Source organism: Tympanuchus pallidicinctus, unplaced genomic scaffold (genome assembly GCF_026119805.1).
Source record: "Tympanuchus pallidicinctus isolate F22 unplaced genomic scaffold, pur_lepc_1.0 scaffold31, whole genome shotgun sequence".
In the NCBI taxonomy this organism is placed as follows: domain Eukaryota; kingdom Metazoa; phylum Chordata; class Aves; order Galliformes; family Phasianidae; genus Tympanuchus; species Tympanuchus pallidicinctus.
In genome coordinates this window covers 5,200,032-5,223,225 of record NW_026294749.1, presented here as the reverse complement: position 1 = coordinate 5,223,225, position 23,194 = coordinate 5,200,032, and the positions used below count along the sequence as shown (strand labels likewise).

General features: G+C 41.6%; 1 protein-coding gene and 1 long non-coding RNA gene across 5 annotated transcripts in view; one reads left to right on the top strand and one right to left on the bottom strand.

Annotated features, from left to right (window-relative positions):
• Positions 1-22,174, bottom strand: part of DSP (desmoplakin) — a 37,069-nt gene extending 14,895 nt beyond the window's left edge. Inside the window, exons 1-14 of one of the 4 annotated variants that reach the window (XM_052697913.1) lie at positions 21,831-22,174; positions 13,735-13,837; positions 11,964-12,112; positions 11,492-11,666; positions 8,777-8,905; positions 7,634-7,684; positions 6,640-6,801; positions 5,585-5,689; positions 4,360-4,455; positions 3,701-3,826; positions 3,149-3,301; positions 1,866-2,020; positions 1,211-1,337; positions 489-693 (exon numbers count right to left, since the gene is read on the bottom strand). In XM_052697913.1, coding sequence (XP_052553873.1) covers positions 489-693; positions 1,211-1,337; positions 1,866-2,020; positions 3,149-3,301; positions 3,701-3,826; positions 4,360-4,455; positions 5,585-5,689; positions 6,640-6,801; positions 7,634-7,684; positions 8,777-8,905; positions 11,492-11,666; positions 11,964-12,112; positions 13,735-13,837; positions 21,831-22,015 — 1,921 coding nt within the window. In that variant the 5' untranslated portion in view covers positions 22,016-22,174. Of the gene's footprint in view, positions 1-488; positions 694-1,210; positions 1,338-1,865; positions 2,021-3,148; positions 3,302-3,700; positions 3,827-4,359; positions 4,456-5,584; positions 5,690-6,639; positions 6,802-7,633; positions 7,685-8,776; positions 8,906-11,491; positions 11,667-11,963; positions 12,113-13,734; positions 13,838-21,824 lie in introns of all 4 variants that reach the window. The other 3 variants (XM_052697912.1, XM_052697914.1, XM_052697915.1) reach the window with 3 other exon arrangements.
• LOC128087917 (uncharacterized) lies at positions 19,382-20,170 on the top strand. The gene is made up of 2 exons (XR_008210071.1): positions 19,382-19,665; positions 19,831-20,170. It is a non-coding gene; the product is annotated as an uncharacterized LOC128087917 (long non-coding RNA).
• Positions 22,175-23,194: the final 1,020 nt, after the last annotated feature.

Below are 23,194 nucleotides of genomic sequence, written 5' to 3'. Positions count from 1 at the left end.
TGGAGGTAAATGTCAGCTGCCAGAGAACTGAATTTCTACATACAGAAAGCTGATGCAGTGTCAAAGTGACCTAAGCACTGATTTGAATTGTAGAACGGAGAACTGGTAGATCTGGGCCATTAGGCAGAGTCTGCAGCAATGAAATGTCCCTTTCACAAAATGATAAACTTGCTTCCTCAAGTGAAGTTTTGCTTCCTAACAACTGAAAATTGATGGATTAAATTCCTCTCATTTTCTCAACGAGTTCTATGAACTTCAGAGAACTATTCCCAGATACACAGCAATGGAAAGAAGAACAAAACATACTCTTTCCTGGGCATGGCAAGTTTTGTTTTCTGAGGAGACAACAGTTACAGTTCTTTTACATGTCTCTGCATATGTTTACAAGGCTATTTTCACATGAAAAGGAAACACAGCTTTCTCTTCCGCCCTCCAACAAGGAAACCCAAGCAGTACAATCTGTACAAGACAACAGGAGGACAACAAACCTGTTTGGGGCTGCCGTGGTTGATTGGGCAGTTGTATTATTAAGGTTTGGTAGTGCTTCTGAGCATCAGTGAACTGCGTCTGGATCTTTCGTTTGTCTTCATCACCAAACATCTCAGAGCCTTGGCTGTTCCTGAGGAATTCTTGATAATGGATCTCCAAGTCAGTTATTATTTTTTGGTAATCTTCCTTACGCATTGTTTTCAGCTGAAATAACAGAGAAGACAGTCTTGAAAAAGGCAACAATTGGAGAGGATATATGATTAACAACTCATGAAGGAACATACGAATACATCTACTGAAGAACAGAGGAATCTCATTTTAGAATAAAATGATGCAGGCTGCTCTAGAAGTATGATGCACAAAGCAGCCTTTGAGCTAGATATGTAACAAACATTTCACAACTTAAAAACAGTTTGCAATTCTGCCTTTTACTATGTCATCCGTGCCCTTGCATAGTGGGAACACGCAGTACAAGTATACAGTAAGTCCCCTTAGTTTACCTTCATTTTTATCTATATCATGTTTGAATGGGAAAGTGTTTTTCTTCTCTTTAAATAAAATGCCAATTTCCATATATAACTGCTTGTGTAACCCAGCAAAAGGCAGGCCCACAGTTTTGCAGAACATACAGCTGAATTGGAAACTACAAGCACTGTTTGGAGCAGCAGAGGACAGGTCACGAATGTCCCTGGTCTACAGTTAAGGCCTGCTGTAGTCTCACCTTGGCAATAGTCATCGCTCTGATTTTCTCAATGTCAATCATGCAATAGTGCCAAGATACCAGGCTCTTCATGTTGATATACAGCTGGTTCCACAAAGCCAGAATAGCTTCATAGTATTGCTCAATTCTGAGATGGGAGAAGAAATTTCATGGTTAAAACTTGTAGTTTAGTAGCTTAGCTAAAAAATATCACAAGAAACAGTTATGGATGTTAAGTATGGATGTTGGATGTTAAGTGCTTTAAGGCTTTTCTCTAACAGAAAAAGAAACAAACCTGAAAATGAATTTATCCATAACTTTCAGATTAATAATGAGTATAACAATGAATACACAGCTAGAATTCCAAACTAACTCCAGTAATTTGCTTAAGAGTATAGGTAGCCACTGCTAACCATTTTTTTTTCACAGTGCCAAAAAGAAAAGAGCAAGCTAAGACTTTTTTCTTCTCATAGGAGAGGCTAAAGTAATATTATGCACATAATTCTAACTACCAAAAGCCATAAAAAAATTATTAACAATAGAACAAATCAGGCTTTGAGACAGAACTCACTCTTTTAACAATCAGGACATGTCTATGGCATGAGCACAGCAATGCCTGAGCTGGATCCACTCAAGCCACCTCGTGTCTGCAAGAAAATTCAACTTGGCAACTCACTTGGTAGCAAGATCCACTGCTAATGGATTTGGGGGTGGGATGATCAGACTAACAGATGGCACGAGCATATCCACTCCTCCAGGGCCAGTCACCAACCACTTGCTGCGTTCATTGTTGTCCTTCAGGATGCATTCATCTCCTTTGCGCACTGTTTTCTGTAAGGAACATAGAACAACATGTTTGTTCTTTAGTAAGATGGGGTTTCTAGGAGAGACAGGCAAGGATGATGTACCTAGATTACAGAACCAGGAGTGCTTAACAGCTGCTATGCGCATGTGTACATCCCTGCTTGATATTAACTCTGTAAAACTAACTGGGAGCCACAGAACACTCTAAGCATCTGCCAGTCCAGCTGATCATCAGATCTGGGGCTTGCCGTGACATACATCAAAAGACAGAGCGTGGGCACATGGGTACTGTAAGCTACACAATCATTTATGGCTGTAAGCCACCCCACAGCAAGCTGGAAGCAAATGGATGCTTAGCGCACAAATCATACTTGAGAAGGGACCAGGAGCAAGTGCCACAGAGCTAGATTCACCAGCAATGTCTGCCAGACATTCTGACACCCTGAGGCCACAGGCCTGGATGGTGCAGCTTACAACCCACACACAGCCAAGAGGGGAAAGCTCCTCCTATCATTTACCGTACCAGGAGTCCCCGTATCATTTTTGGACATCACTAGCAAAAAGCCACAGGCTTTACACTGACCTGATCATTCAGAGTCTTTGAATTTGTCTGGTCTTATCTTCTCCTGAGCAGATTCTAGCTTGTTTAACTGTGAGGACGACTGCCAAGCAGCCAGGCAAACACTGCCTACGTTTGTTTTGTTTTGCTTATAGTTCCAACAAGTAGTTAGCTCTGCGTGGGCTGAACTTCTGTGATTCCAGAATAAAGTGTGATATGGAAGATCACAGAGAGTGGATAGTAGAAACCCCAGATTATAAACACACATCACAACGGTCAATTAGTGGTCACTACAGGACTGCAACTCAGTGAATCAGGTAAAAAAGGTTTTACAGATAAAACATAGGAAAACTAAGTAACTGGGAACCAATAACAAAAAGAGCAAGTAGAAAATACACGTAAGCATGCTGTTAAGAGACAACACAGAAATAAACTCCAGCATATCCAACACTTCAGAGGAAGAAATCACCACCATTAACTTCATACTCCTACTTGCAAAAATGTTACACCTATCAGCTCAATTGTTTGTCTACTAAATCATTTGCTATATTTTAGTTTACATTATTTTCATTTCAGCTAAAAAAGGGACACATTACCAGATCCTGTTTGTAGTCACACAGAGCCTTGAGTATAATGGGCTTGTTACTCCGGTAATCTGGGTTACGTGGCTTCAGCTGCACAATCTTCCTGGATTTATTCACCAAACTCTGCACTTGCCTCTTGTATTCAAGAATTCTCTCTCGTTCATTCTGCAAAGATCAACTGTAGGTTAAAAACTCATTCTAAAAAGAAACCACATCTAGTTCCCACTAGTTTATTTAGAGGCATATATCTGGAGCTCACTGTAGGCAAAAATTCCTTTATCTACAGGGGGATGAGTCTTAACCCTATAATGTAAAATTGTAGCTTGAAGAAAGAGAAGAAAAACAACAAATAAATTATTTTTGCAACTTTAACAAGCTGTTGTTTTTTGTACCCATTTGTAGGCTATCTCAAGAAAAGGAGATGAATATATCATTAATGATTCCAGTTCACTCAGTACTGTTTATCAACATTCCATTATATTTGGGTTAATATTTGGTCTCTAAAGGGGTCAACTATTATCCATGCAAGGCAGAACATTATCTGTGAGTAGGATGGAACAGTACCTCCAGCTCCTTGATCTGCTCCAGCAAGCTCTGAAGTGACATGCTCTTATCACATATGAACTTCTTTCTGATGGAGTCCTGCAAATTCTTCAGATAGCTCTCTGTAGCTTGGGCCTCCTCAAAGAACTACAGGAAAAGAGTTGTGATTTCAGCTGCACACAGTGCTCACAGAAATGTCTACCACAAATTAATGGACTCCTTTCATGAGAAATCCCAGTTCACATCCAGCAGAACTGCAGCATTTACAACAGTTCGATAACGCTGTGTTGCATCTAATTGTGCATGGATTTAAGAAGATTTTGGTACAGAAAAAATACCTGTGGTAGGATTTATGCTTTTAACCAAACTTTTGAAGGATGGGACAGATCTCCCACAAACTATTAATCACATTCACAATTTGTCAACTACTTTCTTAAAACCCTAACATGAGCAAAACATGTAGACAGCCGTCACAATTCTTACTGGTGGAAAAGCATAAACACAGTTTTATGTTACCCTGCATTGCTAGCTAGTGAAGTGAGCTCTTAGAAGTCAGTCAGTTCTTTTTCTAAGTGTGTATGTTTTAAATGTTTTGATGCGAGAACATGAAGTTTAAAGTAACCATTTGTGAACAAGTACTTGCCTAGTACTCACATAATACAAAAGTAATCACTACCCACCTGAAAGTAAGCTGCATTCTCTTTCAAATGAACATCAATGCACTTGGTGATCTGAAGAATCCAGCTCCACTGAGTTTGCAGTGTGTCCATGTAGGCCTAAGAGAACAAATAATATCCAGAACTCAAATTACCACATGGATCTCTCTTCTGTATCCAGACTCAAGCACAATTATTTAATTTGAATTTCTGTAGAGAGTAAATATCTACTAGAGCAAACTAATGTACACCAGAATAAGGTAACTCATGCAAATAGTTTCCCTGCTTCTAAGTGTCTACCTAACTGAAGGCAGTTACATACCTGTTTGTGGGTTATAAAGAGAAACCTGTTCTTGACTTGAATTTTGTTTGATCAGCATAAAGCCTGAAGTGCATGAACAAAGGGGTGAAATGCAAAAACAGCAGTGTACATGAAACATTTCAATGGCAAACTGTCCTCCTTCCAAGGGGAACTGTCAAACAACTTTTCATGATGGCTACTTCTATAGCAAGACGTCTCACATACCCTTCATGTAAATCATTTGGAAAGTTACATACTGCTTTTTACTTCACTGCTGAAGCCCACAATGATTTTTCTTTAAGGCAGAAACTGATCACACAGTGAATGATGAGTGAATTCTACACAGTACGATAGCAAATTACACACTAAACATATTGAAAGGGAGAAAGAACTTTGTTTTTGTGGGTTCTTTCACACATTTAAAACAACAGCAGTTCCTAGAGACTAAGATTTTTCCTTAGTCTTGATTAAGGTGTAGAAACATACTATAAATTTCAGCTGCAAAAAGTATTTGCACTAGATTAAATATAAACCCTTAGAGGGTGTGGCTATCTTCAAAACATGCCTCTTGAGATAGCAGGAGAATGGCATGTCTTCCTACTATATTCCACTGCACTGAAGTTAACTCACATGAAATACAGCAATTTCAATGTATTTAGACAACTCCCTAAGCCCCCATATTCATTTTTACATGCATCCATCATCAAATTTGGTAGCAATGAGATCTCTCAAGCTCTTAAGAAGTCTTCAGTAGCTGTGTCTGCAGGTTTGCAGGAGGTAGTAACATTTATTAGAGCAGTTCTCACAATTGGATAAAAATTGATAGGGTTTTTGGCAAGCCAGCTGTTCTCATGTCTAAATGCAGCATTTCATTTGTCGACTTTCACTACAAACTTTTCCCATACAGCAACTAAAGGAGCAAGTTAAATCACATGAAGCTTAACTCACCTCAATTTTGTCTGAAGCAGGGTGCTGGTTGAGCACAAGCTGGTCACTTTCTTGCTTTAGCTTGTTGAGTTCTTTTTCTTTAAGCTCCAGTTCACTCATACGTTTCTAATAACCAAAACACAGTGTTAAATGAGCTTCCAAAGGCACAGAACTTAGAGTGATTTACTTAACTTTTTCCTGGTAGTTTGTATAATGATTGCATAAAAGCAATGATTGTATAAAATTATCCCTGCTAACAGTGCATGTTAATTCTACTAAATGCTACATATGAAGTCAGAAGAATCAAAGAAGGTGGTCATTTTAGTTCTAGTCTCTAGGCTTGCCACTTCATAGAGCAAAGCACCCAAAATGAAGCTTTTCTTGTTGAAGAGGAATGATGAAAGCAAGAATTAGTGTATCTTGCAAGATCCATAACAACCAACTGAAAAAGAATAGAGAATCTCCTTAATGGTGTGACTTTCATTTCTCTTTTACTCTGATGACCAGCACCAACGTTGGCTAAAGAAACACATGCTCAATTTCCATTTGTACCCACAGAAAACAATTAGGAGAACTGCAAGCCAGTCCTGATGGTGCTCTCAATGTGCTGAGACCATCAGGGGAAAAGAGAGTAGTTCCCTCATGTGTACCCCTAGTACCTGGTGAAGAGATCAGGACCACATCAGGGATCACTGGCCCCTGCATAAGCCCTAACAGGGAGAACTGGGCAGCTTGATTCAAGTCCTCTAGTTTAGCATGCATACACAGGCTACATGTAATTACTAGCCCTCAATGAACTGTACTGATAAAGCTAGTATCCAAGGTCAAATGAATACACAGGTGGCTGAGTGGGAGTATTATCTTCCAGTTGATGTTTAATCTTGATTCAAAAGGTTGTCACATAGAACTTAATCCAACAGTGTTTTGACAATAAAAAACCAAACAAACAAACAAAAAAAATCAATAGATTCTTAGTGAAGAAATGCCATGATCAGTTCCCCTGAGACAAGCTGCTCCTCCCTCAATATGCCAAAAGAAAATTCCAGGGCAAGCAGAAGGAGATTGTGCTATCTTACAGAGAAGGCCTCCTGCTTCCTGGAGATATCTGTGTTCCTGTCACTCCAGTCATAGAGAAGCTCCTCTTCCTCACAGTCATTGATCCACATGATCTCTCTGCTGGTTGCTTGGATAAGGTTCTGGAATTGACGGAGCTGATCCATTCTCTCAAAGGAGTATTTCTGCAAGGAATTCCAAAATGAGAAGCAATAAACACAGAAGAGGCTGTGCTGGGTGGAGAAGGGGAAGCCAAGAGAACAGCATGCACATTCATGCGTTTTTTATCTGAACTAAGAATAACAGTAAAATCTGCACAGCTATAAAATCTGCTGGCAATGGACAAGGGATAACATGCACGGATTTGAAGAACAACAGGGATCTGAAGTCACCAGGTTCTTCAGTCATTTCAAACAAATGCAGCAGATATGCAGGCAGGCAAGCGAAAAGACATGGGGAAAATAAAACGCCTGAAAATTTAACCTGGCTTTTACTTCCATTTGCTGCTGATAATATACCCTTCATTTTGTAGCAGTGCCTTTTGCACAGATAATAATTCATGAGAAGATTCTCTCTGTCCTTGCATCATACTGCATATCTGCTATTTGAAATGCACACAGGAAACAGCTTCCAATCCCACGGGTTAAGTCTATAATTTGCACAAGATTCTCTGTGTTTTACATGATGACATGGGCAAGACACACAGTCCTCCTAACATAGGCCAACTTTGCTGCTATATCAGTTCCTATTAAGGAAGTAGACTACTACTCTGCACCTGCTTAGTGATCAACACCTTCACCTGGTGCAAAGTAGGAACTTTCTGGTGAGGGTAAATCAATTATAAACCTGGCAATGAATTAATCTCAAGTTCATGCTTCAAACTGAGCCTTATATAAGCTACAAAGCACTGCTGAATGGCACTACTTATATATGCACCTATATTGGCTCTCACACCAGTGTTAGAACAAAAAACATTTATCATAGAAGGCATCAGACATGAAAACATCCTGTGCTCACCAGCAGTCCTTCGTATTCTTCCTCCAGTTGATGAACGGCAGCCTTCTCACGCTGAAATAAAGAGCAAACATGTAGTGTGCCTTTTAGAAATTGCCTTTCTTTACAGAGCCAGCACCACAATGCTAAAACTTCAGGTGGTAATTCACAATGTCTGCAACGGATCCAAACAGGTCAGCAGCAGGTTTGCACCAGTGGAGGACCAGAAGTATAAAAACAAGACTTGAGCAAACAAATTTCCCACAGAGATGTTCATAAGCAAGGTGGAACATAAACCTTGTAATACCACAACAGCTTCCAAAATCGGATCTCTTTCTGAATCAGACTCTAAATGGCTATGGGGAACAATCCAGTCCTTGAGCTTTGTAAAGACTATGAAGTAGTGTAAATTATGACCTGAGCAGCATGCTCTGATTTTATTCTTGCTTCTATGAGTGGGAGTGTGCATAACCTTGAAACTAATAATTGATAGGGCTACCCTTCCTACTTTTTGAATAAGTAGAAGGAACAAGGGAAAAATAACCCTTCCACTCCAGCTTGTCTGAGAAAACAGAGCTCCAGAACCAAAATCTTTTTTCCTTTAGATCCAACTCCCTCTCCTCTTGTCCACTTGAGGAATTAACAGAAAAGAGTTGAGATAAAGTAAGCCTTTCTCCTACACCTAGCTGTTGGGCTAATAACTGAAGAAATTAACTACTGCACTTCTTTATTCCAATCACAAAACTTAGATAGATGAGAAACTGCAAAAGGATTAAACAAACACAAAAAAGTTCTAAACTTAGCCCACAGTTTGGGCTAAGCACCTACATAATCCTTTCACTTCCTCATGTTAACTTAAGAAAATGAAAACAATAACTCTTGGCCATTCTCTCACCAAAAATATCCCAATACATAATTGCCAGTGTGGGTACACAATGATGAAACATTAAATAACACTAAATTTTCATTATAAAATTCTAAGGAAAGAAGCGGAGCACAAAATAATTGTGAAATAATAAATATTACAGTGGAAAGTTGTTGCTATCACTACATCAATGCTTTCTCAAGAGAAGCTCTGCTGTTCAGTGTTACTTGCTGCAGTGGAACATTGGCAAGCCAAGGTTACAAATCCAGACCAAGCAACGCGTAAGGGAAGACAGTAATTACCAGATCTGTTTTGACTTTGTCCAGGTGCCAGCGATAGTCTCCAATGGCATTGTGAGTTCTTCTGTGGTCACTAATCTGTTGCTCAATGGATGCTGCATCAAACCCCCATTTCACCAGCTCCATTTCAGCCTAGGAAAAAGGGACAGCATTCGTACTTTCATTTCAAACAAGACACTATAACCTAAATCAGAGCAACAAGGTTGAAAGAAACATGATCATGCAGTAAGAAGTAAAACTGCACTGTAATTTAGAATGGGGGTTAAAAATGTCTTTAAATTGCCTTTACTTCAACTGCGTGAGAGGCTCTCAAAATAGAAGAAACAAAGTAGGGAATATACTTAAGTTTGAAATTAGATAAGATGAAGCACACTCATTAGTATAAAGTTTTCTACAACACTGTTCATAATACATGTGAAAATGTACAATCCTGTTCTGCAGTCCAGTACACTACATACCATTTTAATTACATGAAAGTAACACCACTGACTTCAGTTAAATTCAGTCAAGCAGACAAAAAAAAACAAGTAATTAATTTAAAAACAAAAAACAAACAACAACAAAAAAAAAAGAAGCCAAGATATGTATTAAATAAATTGAAAAGATTATGAAACACGTTTTTTGTCTTGTACTTCGGCAACTTTTATTATAGGATGATGAAGAAAAATCTCTAGAAACAGCATTTGAAAGAACAGTAATACACCTGGATAATTCCTAGCTTGAAAACTGTCTGACTCCAGTTCTTGGTTTCATTATTTGCAAATACTAAAATCCACCAAATTGACAGCTCAAATCCTCAAATTCCAAAGCATCTTTTGCTCTGTGAAGACAATCACAATCCATCCTTTCATGAATGCCTCTGTGAGCATATGCACTGTAGAGAATTATGTATCTTAATCTTGGGTTGGGACTCAATTTGGTAATTACCAGCCTGGGGCCAAATCTCTATGAGTCAACAGATGTCAATTAAGCCTGAACCACACTCAGGCGTAGGGGTTCAAAGGCAAGGGCTGAAAATGTTCTGAGAAATGAAACCATTTTACATTCAGCTATCTAAAAGTTACAGGACTTTGACCCTTCTCAATTATATTTATACAGTCTAGAGAGTCCGTAGCAACAGACTTGAAAGACTGCCAACATGCAAACAAAGGCTCTCTGGATATCAGTCCACCTTCCTTAATTTTGCAGTGGAAATCTGACCAGCCCTCTTGCCACCTGGCTCTCCTGTCAGCACACCATCCGGACACAAGATACAAAAAACACAGGCAGAAAACCACCACAGCTGCTCAGACTTTTTTTCTGCTATCTCATCATGTTATCTTGGTCACAACATGAGCCGATAGTAAGAGAGAGGGAAGGAGAGGTATGCTGCAAAGTTGAAAATAAACCTTCCCTAATAAAAAAAAAAGCTCAAAAGCCAAATAGGAAGCCTCAGCTTTGCTTTAGAGACTGAAAAGGAGAGTGAGTCTTTTTCTTTCACTGCAGCTATTGTGTGGGAACTCAGCTGTAAAGTGCTTGCTCAGTGAGGGGTGCCTGAGCAGGGAGTCACTGGCATCTCTGCGAGGTGCAGCATGTTCAGAATCTTTCATCACTGGAAGGAGGCCCAGTGTCTGTCCAACATCATTCCTCAAGCCATGGCAGGTCTGATAATCAGCCTACTCTCCCACAGTACGTGAAGAGCAATCATTATCTGCTGCTGCTCTACTGGCACAATGCCCATAAATGTTAGCACTCAGAGGAGTGCATCTCCACTTCCCTTTCTTCCTCTAAGACAGGTCGTGATACGGGAGGGCACTGGAAGACCAGACTATGACTGGCACTCACATAAGTATGGGAACTGTACACAGCTCTCCTCTGCTCATTTGGTTTGCATAGCAGCCACTTGGTAAACACCATATGTAGATAACAATGACAGGATCACTAAGCAACAACCTAATAAAAGAGAGATAAAAATACTGCAACTTCAAATTACAGGGAGTCTGCAAATTCTGTCTCGGGCCTCCCTGCTCCTTTTTCTCCTAACTATCTCTCAGTAAGTGCTGTCCAACTACAAACACAAAACTTCCACACCAGCAGCACAAGAACACTTCAGGCTCTTAATGCATGCTTCTACTCCAGGCCATACCATCAACAGCTGTGGATAGGCAAATTTATTCTGTGCATGCAACAGGTACACATGAAAACGCTGAAGCTGCTTTTAAGGCAGCAACTTCTGGAAGTTTAGTCCTGTGGAAGTTAACTCTACTTTCTAGCTCCCACTTTGATAAGAATGTAGTAGAGGAAGAAAAATTGCAAAATACTGGGTAGTAGTTAAATCTATGAAGTTGGCCTCATCTGTAAAGAGTTAAAAAGCATTAAGGAAGTATGTGGAAGGAAGGAAGGAAATAATGAACACCATAATCTCTAGCACAAACATGCCAATGTCTTTTGTTATGTTAACAGTTGTGTCTCATTTTTTGTTTTCAAATCTGACTTCCACTTTTTCCCCTGCAAAAGAAGATCTCCAAATCCATTTTTGTATTTTAGTGGAAACTCACCACTCATAAAAATGCTGCAAAGAAGAGGAAAAAAAAAAAAAAGAGGAACTTGGAACAACTTACTATCATCTAAACATAGTTTTAATGCTCTACTAGCATTCATAACATCACTGCATGACAAGGTGATATTCATAAGCAAAATTAGGTTTTATCACTGTCTCCAGGTTTTGTACAGATTTACCTTCTGTTGCCTCATCCAATTTAAGCATTCACTTGTGACACGTTTTGTATACTCATCCCAGCCTGAACCACTCTGAGAGGAGTAGCAACCACCACCTTTGGAGCTGGCCCTCCTGGCACGGGGAACACTGATGGCTTTGTACAGAGCACGCATTTGCTCCTGAAGTTGAAGCAACCTGAAAGGGAAGGAACCAGTTACTTTCTATCAGGCAAACACCCAGAAAACATGAAAACAATACAATTCCCATCTTTTACTGAACCATTAGATATTCAAAAATAAATGCTGATAGCACAGGTTGTAAAAAAAAAAAATATCATGTCTAACATTAAATTGTGACAACCAAGACATTAAAAAAAAATCACTACCATTTCTTTCTATGTTATTATTTTCTGCCTGCCACATCAGAGAACGTTTCAAATACCACAGGATTGTATCAATCACGTTCTCTGCCCCAGCCTTTCCCTGGTAATACCTTTTCTGATACATTTCACAGGGCTGATTCATCTGCCTTAGCTCTCTGATCAGCCCATCCAGGATGTCCATTTGGTCATTTGCCTGTGCAAAACATTCTTCCAGATCTCTGTTTCCTCTAATCTGAACACCATCACCATATTTCAATTCCTAAAATTAAAAAAAAAAAAAAAAAAAAAAAAGATGGAGATTAAATATTTACTGCATAAACTTCACATTGTTTTAAGAGTGATGCTATGAGGACCAATAATTTTTAAGAAGAATAAAAGGTTTCAACTGCTAGGTCTCTGATTGACAGATTTAATTAGCTGAAGTCCAATTACTAAAAGATTCATAATCATTTGAAAGTCCTAATTACAAATAAAACATACAGAAAAAATTTTAAATAAAGTACCAGATAAACATTTCCATAAACAACAGCACATTATGACTGAGTTTTATTTCAGAGGAGTCAAGGCAGCACTCAGTGCACTGAGTTTTTAAGACCTCATGAAGTAGGAATGGCTTTTGTGTTTAGAAGACAAGAATCAAACATTCTGTCCAAGCTGGAGTTGGTGATCTCTTCTCCAAATTCTTCAGATTTTTTCCTAAGATTCTAAGAGCTACAGCCATTGCTTCTTTTCTCACAAAATACACCCTGCATCTCATCTGCCTGGGATCAGCTGCATTGCCAGGTGTCTCCAGTGCACTGGACCAGCATGGTCATGGTGCTTCAGAGAAGGAAGACAAGGCCTTTTGATCTCACCCTGCACTGACAAGGCCATGCTGAACTAAACATAATCCAGCTGTGATTTGATTCTGCAAAGAAAATGTTGATGGGCCTCGTTACTTAGTCCCACGGGAAAAAAACAGCAAACAAAAAAACAGCAATGTTGTGTCACCAAGCTGGAACTAAACATCACTTCCTTTTAACTTCACTGCAATAATATTAATCCTTAACAAGAGGCATTATTTACTATGGCATTGATTTTTATGCAAATACGCTCTCACATGCTGTACCACTGAAAAGGAAATAAACTGCTAACAACAGAGTTCATTCCCAGAAGAATTTTCTGTTCACTGAGGGTCAAAAAGTGCACATTAAATTTCCTCTACTGCAAGTACTGCAAACAGATTCTAGAACTCAATGGCCTCAACAGCAAGATGTGCTCACCATCCTGCACTTCCTTTGACTTAGTGACGAGTAACCCATCCCCAGATACAGTGGGTTTGTGTGACACACAGCAAAGCACACAGCAAAGATCATCTGTACATAGCTCAGATCAAACAGCTGACCAGATTTTAAGCTTATTTCAAATGCTTCTTTAGAAATCAGCTGTAAAAACAAATGTGGTGAAGGTTTTTATGACGGTTATGACACCTGACAGGATACACTAAGGGAGGGTAAGTGGCCATAACATTATTAGCATCTTCATCAGTAGTGGCCTTGATCACTGATAAGATGAAAAATTAGATGCATTAGAATTTGTTCAAAAGGTGTTTTATTGTTCTTTTTCGGTTCTGCATTTTGCCTTTTAAAATCAAAAAGGTGTCCTTATTTTAACCAGCTGCACATCAATCAGTTTTACTGATCAATGACTGTAGGCAGAAGCAAGAGATCCATAAGGATGTATGTCACTCCACTCTAAGGGTAAGTGGCAGCTGCCTCACGTAAATAGCTTAAAGGGTCGAAAAGAGATGAAGAACCACAGCCACTGTATTCAGTTAACAATGCAGCACTCATTCCCTACAAATATTCATAATCACTTTTTCTAAGAAGAAAAAGCACTCACAGGTTGTACTATGAGCTCAGCTCTCATCAGGCAATCTGAACAGTTTTGCAGAAGCTCCTGAATGGTGTTCTGACGTCTGGTAACTGTACAGGTTCCATTCTGACTGTTGGGGAAGAGAAGAATAAGATGAAGTAAGTACAAAGTAAGCACAATTTACAAAGAGAAATGTTTAGTAGGAATTCCCAAGAGCCACAAGAAGTTACGTGAAATAAAAAATCTAGTTAAGCTTTGGTGGCAGAAACATGCTTGGTCTGCTCTCTCCTCCATATCTTCACTGTGAAGTTTAATGCTGATTCCACAATGGTAGAGCAACTTTGACATCGTGCATCAGCAGACATGGAATAACTTCACCGCAGGATCGTGCAGAAGATGGAGCCTCCCATGAAGTTAAGAGAAAGGTTTTCCTCCAGTACAGGTATTTGCAGCTTTGACAGACGAAATTTTGACAGTAGCACAGTATAAATAAATTATTCATGGTCTTTCTTAGAGTCAACACATTAGAATGCAGTTACATTATTGCATACGTTATCATGCCAGCCACTGAACTTAGGAGTATAAAAAGATCACAGGATTCTCTGCTATGCAAGTGCATGAACACACACGTCTATACAAGTATACAAAGGGCCTTTTTATAAGAGGAAATTATTAAAAAAAATCAGTGCAGTGTCTCAAAAAAGGCATTACAAGATGCTTAAGCTATTACAAAAACAGATATAGGGGCTGGAGTCAGAGGACCTGTTTTTTCACAACTGTGTAAAAGGGAATCTTGGGGGTGCCATGTAAAACTACTAGTTAAGAAACACTAGAGGAGAAAACAGCAAAGGTAGATAGTGGGATCGTTACTATTGTCTTGTACATAATCCACTGCAACTGCACCACCAGAAAGTTGCTTTTCCAGGATTTGGTCACCTTGGGATCCTGCCACCAAAGCGAGCCACTGCTAGTTGAAGGTGGGTGAGGTGCTTCAAGCTAGGAATCATTCCTTGCTGATAGAATCAGAGCTCCCAAGCAAGCTCAGGCAGCTCCCAAACCCAGGCGCTTGCCAGTAGAACTGAAGTAAACCTTACTAAGAGAGGATAAGAAACAAAGAGGCTTCCACGCCTTGCCTAGTTCTCTGACTGCGGTGTTCATAGCAGGTAACATCCTCCATTTTAATTCAGTGGAGGCCCAAATCTTCCATACAACACTAATATCAAAAAGACTGTTTCTGTGCAAGCCCGTCCAACGCTACATAACCAGGATGTCATTTGGATACCCTGCAAAACTTTCCATTGACTCCGATCATACTTTGCAAAAGGAACTGTGACACATGGTAGAGCTGTCCTTGGGAAAAATCACTGCTGTGAAGGGAAACATTCAACAGTTCCCTTTAAGAGGGCTTCTGAAGTGTGTGTAGCTCTTCCTCTAGCAGCCTGTCATTCTCCTTCCTATGAGCATTTCTTGAATAAGTGATAACAAAAACTTTAAAGCTGTTCTTGTCAATATCTGGGAATAAACCTTTGAAAACAGAGGCAGGACTGGAGAATCACTGGATGACCTAAAACAAGCTGTACACACACAACTCTTGCTTACACCGTGACCTATGGCTGCATAAACACTGTACACCCTACTGTGCTATGCATGCCTGTATATCTTGGAAACAGCTTAAAGAAAGCAGCTGCACAACTGATTTTATGCCAGGTTTCCCCATTGGTTTCCTTTTCTAAATAATTCCTTCACCTTAGGCCTCGCTGTTGTGTTTGGATCGAGACGTATCTGACTGCATCTAAAATTTACATTAATTATACCTACAATTACGCTCATTAATGAAACACTAAAGAAGAGAGAGGATTCTTCCACATGATTTTCTCTTTTTGGAACATAAGAAGGGTATTTTATTCTTCAATTGCTTTTGTAATCATCTCCTGATAGCTACAAACGCCCGATGTCCATTAAAGCCAAAGGAACCAGACCTCTACTCTAATAAATTAGCATTCCTCCACCGAGTTCTGTGTAACTTGACTGACCTCAAAGCCATTAGCTCACCTTACACTGAGAGAAGTCTGAATAATGTCCAAACAATGACTGTCACAGTTAACACTAGGAGAAATTGTGAAGAAAAGGTGCTTTTAAAACCAAACTACAAGAACAAGTTGGTAGACAGAAAAATACAGAATTGTAAGTATTGTGTGTTCATTCCACTGCTTTAGAATACCACATCCAGCACTACTGCCCAAAAATTCAAAAAGTTGGAAAGCTTAAGATGGCTTAATACAGATAGGCAGAATGGATTGAAGGCAGGAATAAATGCCTTGTAGCGTGAGCTTCAGTGTGAACTACTAAAATCTTTAAATGTAGACCTGTAACTTCTTTGTTTATTGCTATGGGGGCATTCACAAGAAGAAAGCAGCAAACATTTGAGGCTCTCTAGTCTGTCTAAATAAAGACATAATCAAAAATAACAGCAGAAGTTGTAGCCACACAAAATGAAACCAGGAAAGAGCACGGCAGCTCAGCATTCTGGGGCACGGCCAGAACCAGCAGAAGCCCACAGAAGAGATTATGGTCTAGAGGAAGAGCTCCACCAAGACAACATGATGTGAGGCCTTTACATCTCAAAGAGGATTTAGCTGCACAAGTATACTCTAGAAAAGCTTACCTCAACATATATTGGTTGATTTATCAGATACAATGAGGACAATCCAACACGGACACAAATAAAATACTTGTCACCCATGCAAGGAGAAGGTATTTATTTCATAAGCAGTTTCAAAACCCTCAACTCTGATTTGGATGGTTGGACTGGATGATCTTGTAGGTCTTTTCCAACCTTGACGTTTCTGTGATTCCGTGATTCTGATACACTTCCTCCTGAAGCCAACAGGCCTTTAATGAGAATGAATAGATCAAAGCAAAAACCCCTACATAGAGTAAGGAGAAATCCAACCTTGAGGTAGAAGTAAAAATCCAAACAAAGACATACCATATTCTACACAATAGTGTACAGGAAGGAGAAAAACACTGGACCATAGACATCTTTGCAAATCCTAACTCGGTGGCATTACAATGCGGAGGCACAAAAGAACCTGGACTTCTGAAGTACACTCATGTAAGCTAAGTCCTCTTTAAAAAGATGTTTGTGGCCCTCAGAAGGACATAGGACCCTGACAGTTCTCACGTAACACACATAGTGGTTTACCTACGAATGGTATTTTAGAATCATAGAATAGCTTGCATTGGAAAGGACCTCAAAGATACAGTTCCAACTCCCCTGCTGTGGGCAGGGTTGCCAACCACCAGCTCAGGCTGATGTCCCATCCAACCTGGCCTTGAACACCTCTGTGGATGGGGCACCCACAGCTTCTCTGGGCAGCTGTGCCGCTGTCTCACCACACTCTGAGTGAAGAATTTCTTCCTAATCTAAACCTCCTCTCTTTCAGTTTAAATTCATTCCCTCTTGTCCTCTCTCTTCTCATTTACATGAACAGTATTAAAGTAATTGTTGATAGCAGTCATGATGACATTTTGATTTGGTTTTAACCCAACATCATCCAAAGCTTCAACATGTGAATGGGATCCTGCAGCATCAACATTGCGGACACACCAGGCAATAAGACATAGGCCAGATTTTCACTTGGTCTAGAGCACAGCTGTAAATACAGAAAGAATTTTCAGACCTTCCAACTATCTGCACAGAAAGGGAAGTGGAGCTTGGACCTTTCAGCCAGATTTACAATATAGGAGCGCAGGGGCACCTACTGAAAAATACACACATTTTGCAAGATCCTGGTTAACGGCTATGCTGCTTTGTGTCTGCAAACCCTGTGGAACAGAGCTGAGCAAAACAGCCCAGGCTGCTCCAGACCTTAACTACCTCCTTCTACCTGCATCTTGACATGCCAGACTGTAATATATATTTTGAAGGCAACTTATGAATTTTAAAACGGCACTATGAAACCAAATTCTTTATTAAAATGACTTGATTTTAATAATCATTAATTACTAAAGGTAGAAAAGAAAACATATGGGGATAATGTCTTTGTTTTAAATCTCTGAGAATACTTCAAAACGCAGAAGAATCACTTCTGATTGGGAAAAGATCTCTTTACTGTGAGGCTGACAGACACTGGAACAGGCTGACAAGAGAAGCTGTGGAGTCTCCTTCTCTGCAGATATTCGAGACCCATCTGGACACTTTTGTGTGCAACATGCTGTTTAGAAGACCTCCAGAGGTCCCTTCCAACTCCTACAATTGTGTGAGGGCCACAGATGTGAAGATGTGGCTGTAGGGATGGGAGAGCACCTTCATGCTGCCATCGCTCTGTATAATAGGCCTGTTACCTCACGGTAGGGCAGAACACACGTGGGGCAGAACACATGGTTCCCTTGCTGTGCTGCATTCCTGCTCTCCCAAAGAAACACAGAGAGCACAAGGCCCTGTTGCAGCCTGTTCCTGCTGCAACACCTCTCCACTTCAATGCCCACTGAGCTGAGCTGTGCTCAGTCATTGCCTTGCTGGTGAACCCTGTATTTCTGAAATAGGTTTGCACTTTACTGGTAAATGCTATCCCCATGAGTGCTGCCACTGTCCAGAAAGAAGAAATAACATGCTGCTGTTGTCAGAGGGCGGTGAGTCCAGACAAGCACTCTGGAGGGGGCACACAGAAGCACGTCCAGCTGGCAGCACGGGGGACTGCTTCACAGTTCCCTAATACTTTAGAAGCACAGAAGGGATACTTTCACCCAAAGACCTGATTGAAGAGGATGCACAACAGGTCAGAATAATCCCTGTTAAATGTTTTGATTGCTCTACAAAATATTTACCCTTTTAAAAACCCAACGCTTTTTTTTTTTTTTCCTAATTATTATTCAAAAAGTAAAAGAAGCTTTAAGAAAGGTCTTCTTGCAGCTCTGAAGTTATCAAGCAATTCCCATAATTCATCAAGGAGGCTAAAATAGGCAAAACAATAGCACCTCCTATTTTTTTTTCCTCCATTCACACAAACTTGTTTGAACAAGCAATAGCTTCATCAAGGGATTACCGGTATGGTCAGGGTAGACAAGTTAAAAGAAAAACCTGAACTGGAGCAGCAATCTCCAGCACACAGGCTGCACCCGTCATCAGCAAGCTGTTTGTGTGCACCTGGAAATCAAGCGTTAGGGAATGGATTTGATTTGTAGGAAAAGTCTGACCAATACACTGGAGAGAAACCGATAAAAGGTGGTTAATAGCAATATCCATGCAAATACAACCAAAAATTAAACTACAGTTTGCCTGAATACAGTTTAATTGAACTCTGACAGCCAAACACAACTGTCAGCAAACAATCTGTGCATTGCAGGGGAGTTGGACCAGATGGCTTTCGAAGCTCCCTTCCAACTCAAATGATTCTGTGATTCCATGACCAGGAATTTTCTTGTGTGCTCTCCTTCTGTGCATTCTTTGCTCTTACTGGCTCCATTTTGGCACGCTGCAGCCTCATCCAACACTTTCATATTTGAAAGCACAGAACACACTGCAACGTGATAAATCTCAAAAGAAATCTGTATCTCACATTACTGGGCTCTTAATCCTTTTAGGTGTGTGCAAAAAAGTCAGTGCTGACACATTAAAACTGCCAGGTGCTTGCAGTGGAAGCTGCAGGGTTTCACAAGGGGTCCGGCCACACCTGTTTGTAGAAATTCTCACACTCCTGAGCGGGACTTTTGCCACTGGGATGAGTCACTGAGAGCAAAGGCACCATTTGCAGAGACAGCGGCTGGTGGCTACACGCATGTCTGCACTGCTCACTCTGGGAAAGAGGTGCACCTGGAGCCCACAGCACGGCACGGCACTGCAGCCCCTCCAATAACAGCCACCCGAAACATGGCTGCGCATGAAAGCAGCTTTCATGCTTTCAAAGACGAACAGCTTGCAATGGAATTGATCTCTCACCAGTACCTATAAAAAAGGTGAGTTAGGAGAGGCACAGTGTGGTTTCTTTACCTCGTGGCAGCATTACCAGCTACTGATAAGAGCTGTTCTCCTGCTGGCTCTGCTAGCACTGCAGGCATTTGGCAGCTCAGGCACATTCCTTACTCTCTGCTTTCTGATAGTTCTGTTTGTCACTGGGGCAGCTCTCATGGCCAGCACAGCACAGCACAGCGATTCACCTTGGGCAGGATCCTGCAGACCACCACAAGGCCAACGGGATGGGCAAAACTGCAATTCTGAATCTGTTTATTTTAAATTTACCCAGTCTGCCAGCCCCCTGCAAGTAATTTCAAGGCTTCAGTATGAATTTCTGACTCCTTTTCTACATGTAAGGCACTGGCAGTACATCAACCTTCAAACATATCTTGTGTGTAAACCAATTAATTCTTGCAGCAATGCATTACTTGGTAACCACAAATCTTATGCTCTTTTTATTATTTTTTCGCCTGATCTCAGCCATGACAAATAAAACTGCAAAACTTGCTACTGTCTTCTTCTCTGCTAGCATCTCCCCATTGCAAAGGCATTGATAAATACTTGGTTGATGAATTTGCAGTTCAGGGGTGTGTGACTCAACGTCAAGCTGAGTATCTGTACCCAGGGCCAAGCTCATCTTGAGTTCCCAAGCCAGAAGAAACTGGGAACGTTGTAAAAGCACCTTGCTGAGCCCTGAGGGTAAGGAGCGGCTTATATTGCTCTGTGACTAACGTAACACTCAGCACAGACTTGTTTGGCAGAATACGCCCCAGATCTTACAAGACCAGACCCTATGTTGAATCCTACTGCGTTGAAAATTCAGCAACAGGAATTTTCCTCATTGAAAAAAAAGAAGCCTCTGTCTTCAGGTTTGGTAACTGACACTGAAATTTAGCATTAACAATATCAGGCTTAACAACCACCAAAACCAATTCCAGAGACCACGGTCCTGGTTCTGCAAGCACAACACACATAGGATTTAGAGCATTTTCTGCACGTGTGCAAAATTAGGCCTGTTTTTTTTCCATCATTTTTTGGGACACATCATTCAAGTCAGCACCAATCCAAAACAAATCTATGCCATGCGTAAGATGCAAGCATATAGAACGTATTGCAATTACTTATATAAATGTTATGGTCAGACCTCTTCACGTACATTATACATAAAATACGTATATGTATTTCAATCTCATTAGCAAGGGTCTTTAGTTCCACAGAAAGACGTTGGAATAAGGTGAAAAGGAACTTTCATTGTAACTTCCTTGCCAAAAAAGAGGTAAGAACATTATCTTACAGAGAGTCAATGAAAGTATGTTGATGGAAGACTGTTAACCTCTTCATCAAGCCTGTGCTAAGGAACCACTGAAAACTAAAGAAAGAAGCATCTAGCAAACTACGTACTTGTTTGCATTACCTAACAAAAGCCAAAGAATGCTAAGTAAAAGGCAAGTATTTATTCTCTAGTGAAAGCCAGACTAACAGGGAAGTCACACCACTGTAACAGTGCTGGAATGAAGTCAGGAAGAATAGTGAGGAAGCAACATGCTCTGTCATTAATTTTTCATGTCTGCCTCTTAAAAGCAGTATAACTCCTCGTAGTGGAGCATTGCTGGCAAAACGGACCCTCAAAAATGCAACACAGTGACAATACTTCGGAGTCCTAACACGCACTCTCCCTTGGTAAAGCACTGCATTGCTCTAATTATACTGCAATAATAGGTATTCTCGTATTACTGCAGCAGTAGGTGGACATGTCCCAGCAGCAGCTAATCAGAGGTACAAACGAAACCAAAGGTGAAATGAAGAACTAAGAATTGTGCAAAGCAACAAACAAATTTGGGAAGAACACAAGTTTGGTCCTTCATTCTTTGGTCCTGGGCAGCAGATGCTAAGCACAGCTCTCACCACTGGGTAGGGTCCCTAATTCCCAAAAGCCCGATTCTCAGCTGGCACACGTAACTTCGTGTAGCCTTCAAGTTGCCAGCTGCTGTTTGCTTACTGCATACACTGGACTCTCATCCTGCTGCAATCCGATCAGGATGTCCTAGCAATAAAGCCAGGGCTGGACTTGAACACAAACAGCACTCCAGAAGCAATGCTCAGTGGCATCAATAATGAGACCAAGAGGTCAACAGAACCACAGGTGAGCCTAACCACCTACCCGTACCCGTCGGAGGCGTAGTCCCCCCCGTAGGTCTTCTGGTAATAGTAGGTCTTGTGAGTGTGGGTGCCGCCGCCGCCGCCGCCCACCACATGGGAGCTCATCTCGTAGCGCAGGTCGGTGCCCGAATCGGCCCGCGCCATGCGGCCCAGCGTGTTGATCCGCGGGTGCGAGCCGCCGTTCATGCTCATGGCGGCGGGACGGAGAGAGGGCGAAGCGGGCAGCGGAGGGACAGCCGACCCACAGCCGGAGAGGAGAGCGGCATTCACCGCCCGGAGAGCCCGAGCTCAGGGGGCGGCAGGGCGGGCGGGGGCCGGGATGTGAGGGAGGGCGGCTGGGCGAAGCAGCGGGTCTTGGGTGGCGGCGGCTGCAGCAAGAGCAAAGGTCCCGTCCCGTCCCGTCCCCTCCCCGCCGGCACAGGAAAGGCGAAGCCACACCTTTCGACGGCGGTTTTAAGCGGCGGTGCGGGGCGTGGAGCCGCCTCGCCTTCAGCCCGGCCCGGCGCTTTCCCAGCCCGCCCTCCGCACCGGCGTGGCCCCGGCCGGGCTCACTGACTGCTTTGATTCCTTCACGAGTTCTCGGTGCGGACGTTGTGGCCTCATTAAAAACTTCCGATCGAATTTAGGCGAAATCTACCGCTTTCCTCATGGTACTGCCTGGCCTCCAGAGCGCTGTGGTGACGATAGCTGTAGGTGCACTAACGATTCCGAATACTATGGTACAACTCCGGAAGGCAACTTGAACTCAACAAAGACAGCACCTGTTAAGTCAGCGTGGTTATACCATGGACAAGCGTGCTCTGCACACAGCAGCCATCTCCCCGCTGATGTGCCCATTGGAAAGCAGTGTAAATGGTTCCACCAGTGTCCATAGACGCACTGGAATCACAGAATCACAGAGTTGTAGGTGTTGGAAGGGACTTCTGCAAATCATCGAGTCCAACCTCCTGCTAAAGCAGGTTGCACAGGAAAGTATCCAGGCAGGTTTTGAATCTCTCCATTGAAGGAGACTCCGCAGCCTCTCTGGGCAGCCTGCTCCAGTGCTCTGTCACCCCCAAAGTAAAGAAGTTTTTCTTCACATTCAGATGGAACTTCCGCTATTCCAGTTTCTGCCCACTGTTCCTTGCTCTATTGCTGCACACCACTGAAAAGAGCCTGGTCTCATCCATTTGGCTCCTGCGCTTCAGACGTTTATAAACAGCGTTGAGATCCCCACTCGGTATTCACTCCTCCAGGCAGAACAGCCCCAGGTCTCTCAGCCTTTCCTCACAGTGGAGATGCTTCAGACCCCTCATCATCTTGGTGGCCCTCACTGGACTCTTTAGAAGTTCCCCATCTTTCTTGGACAGAGGAGCTCTAAACTGGACAGGG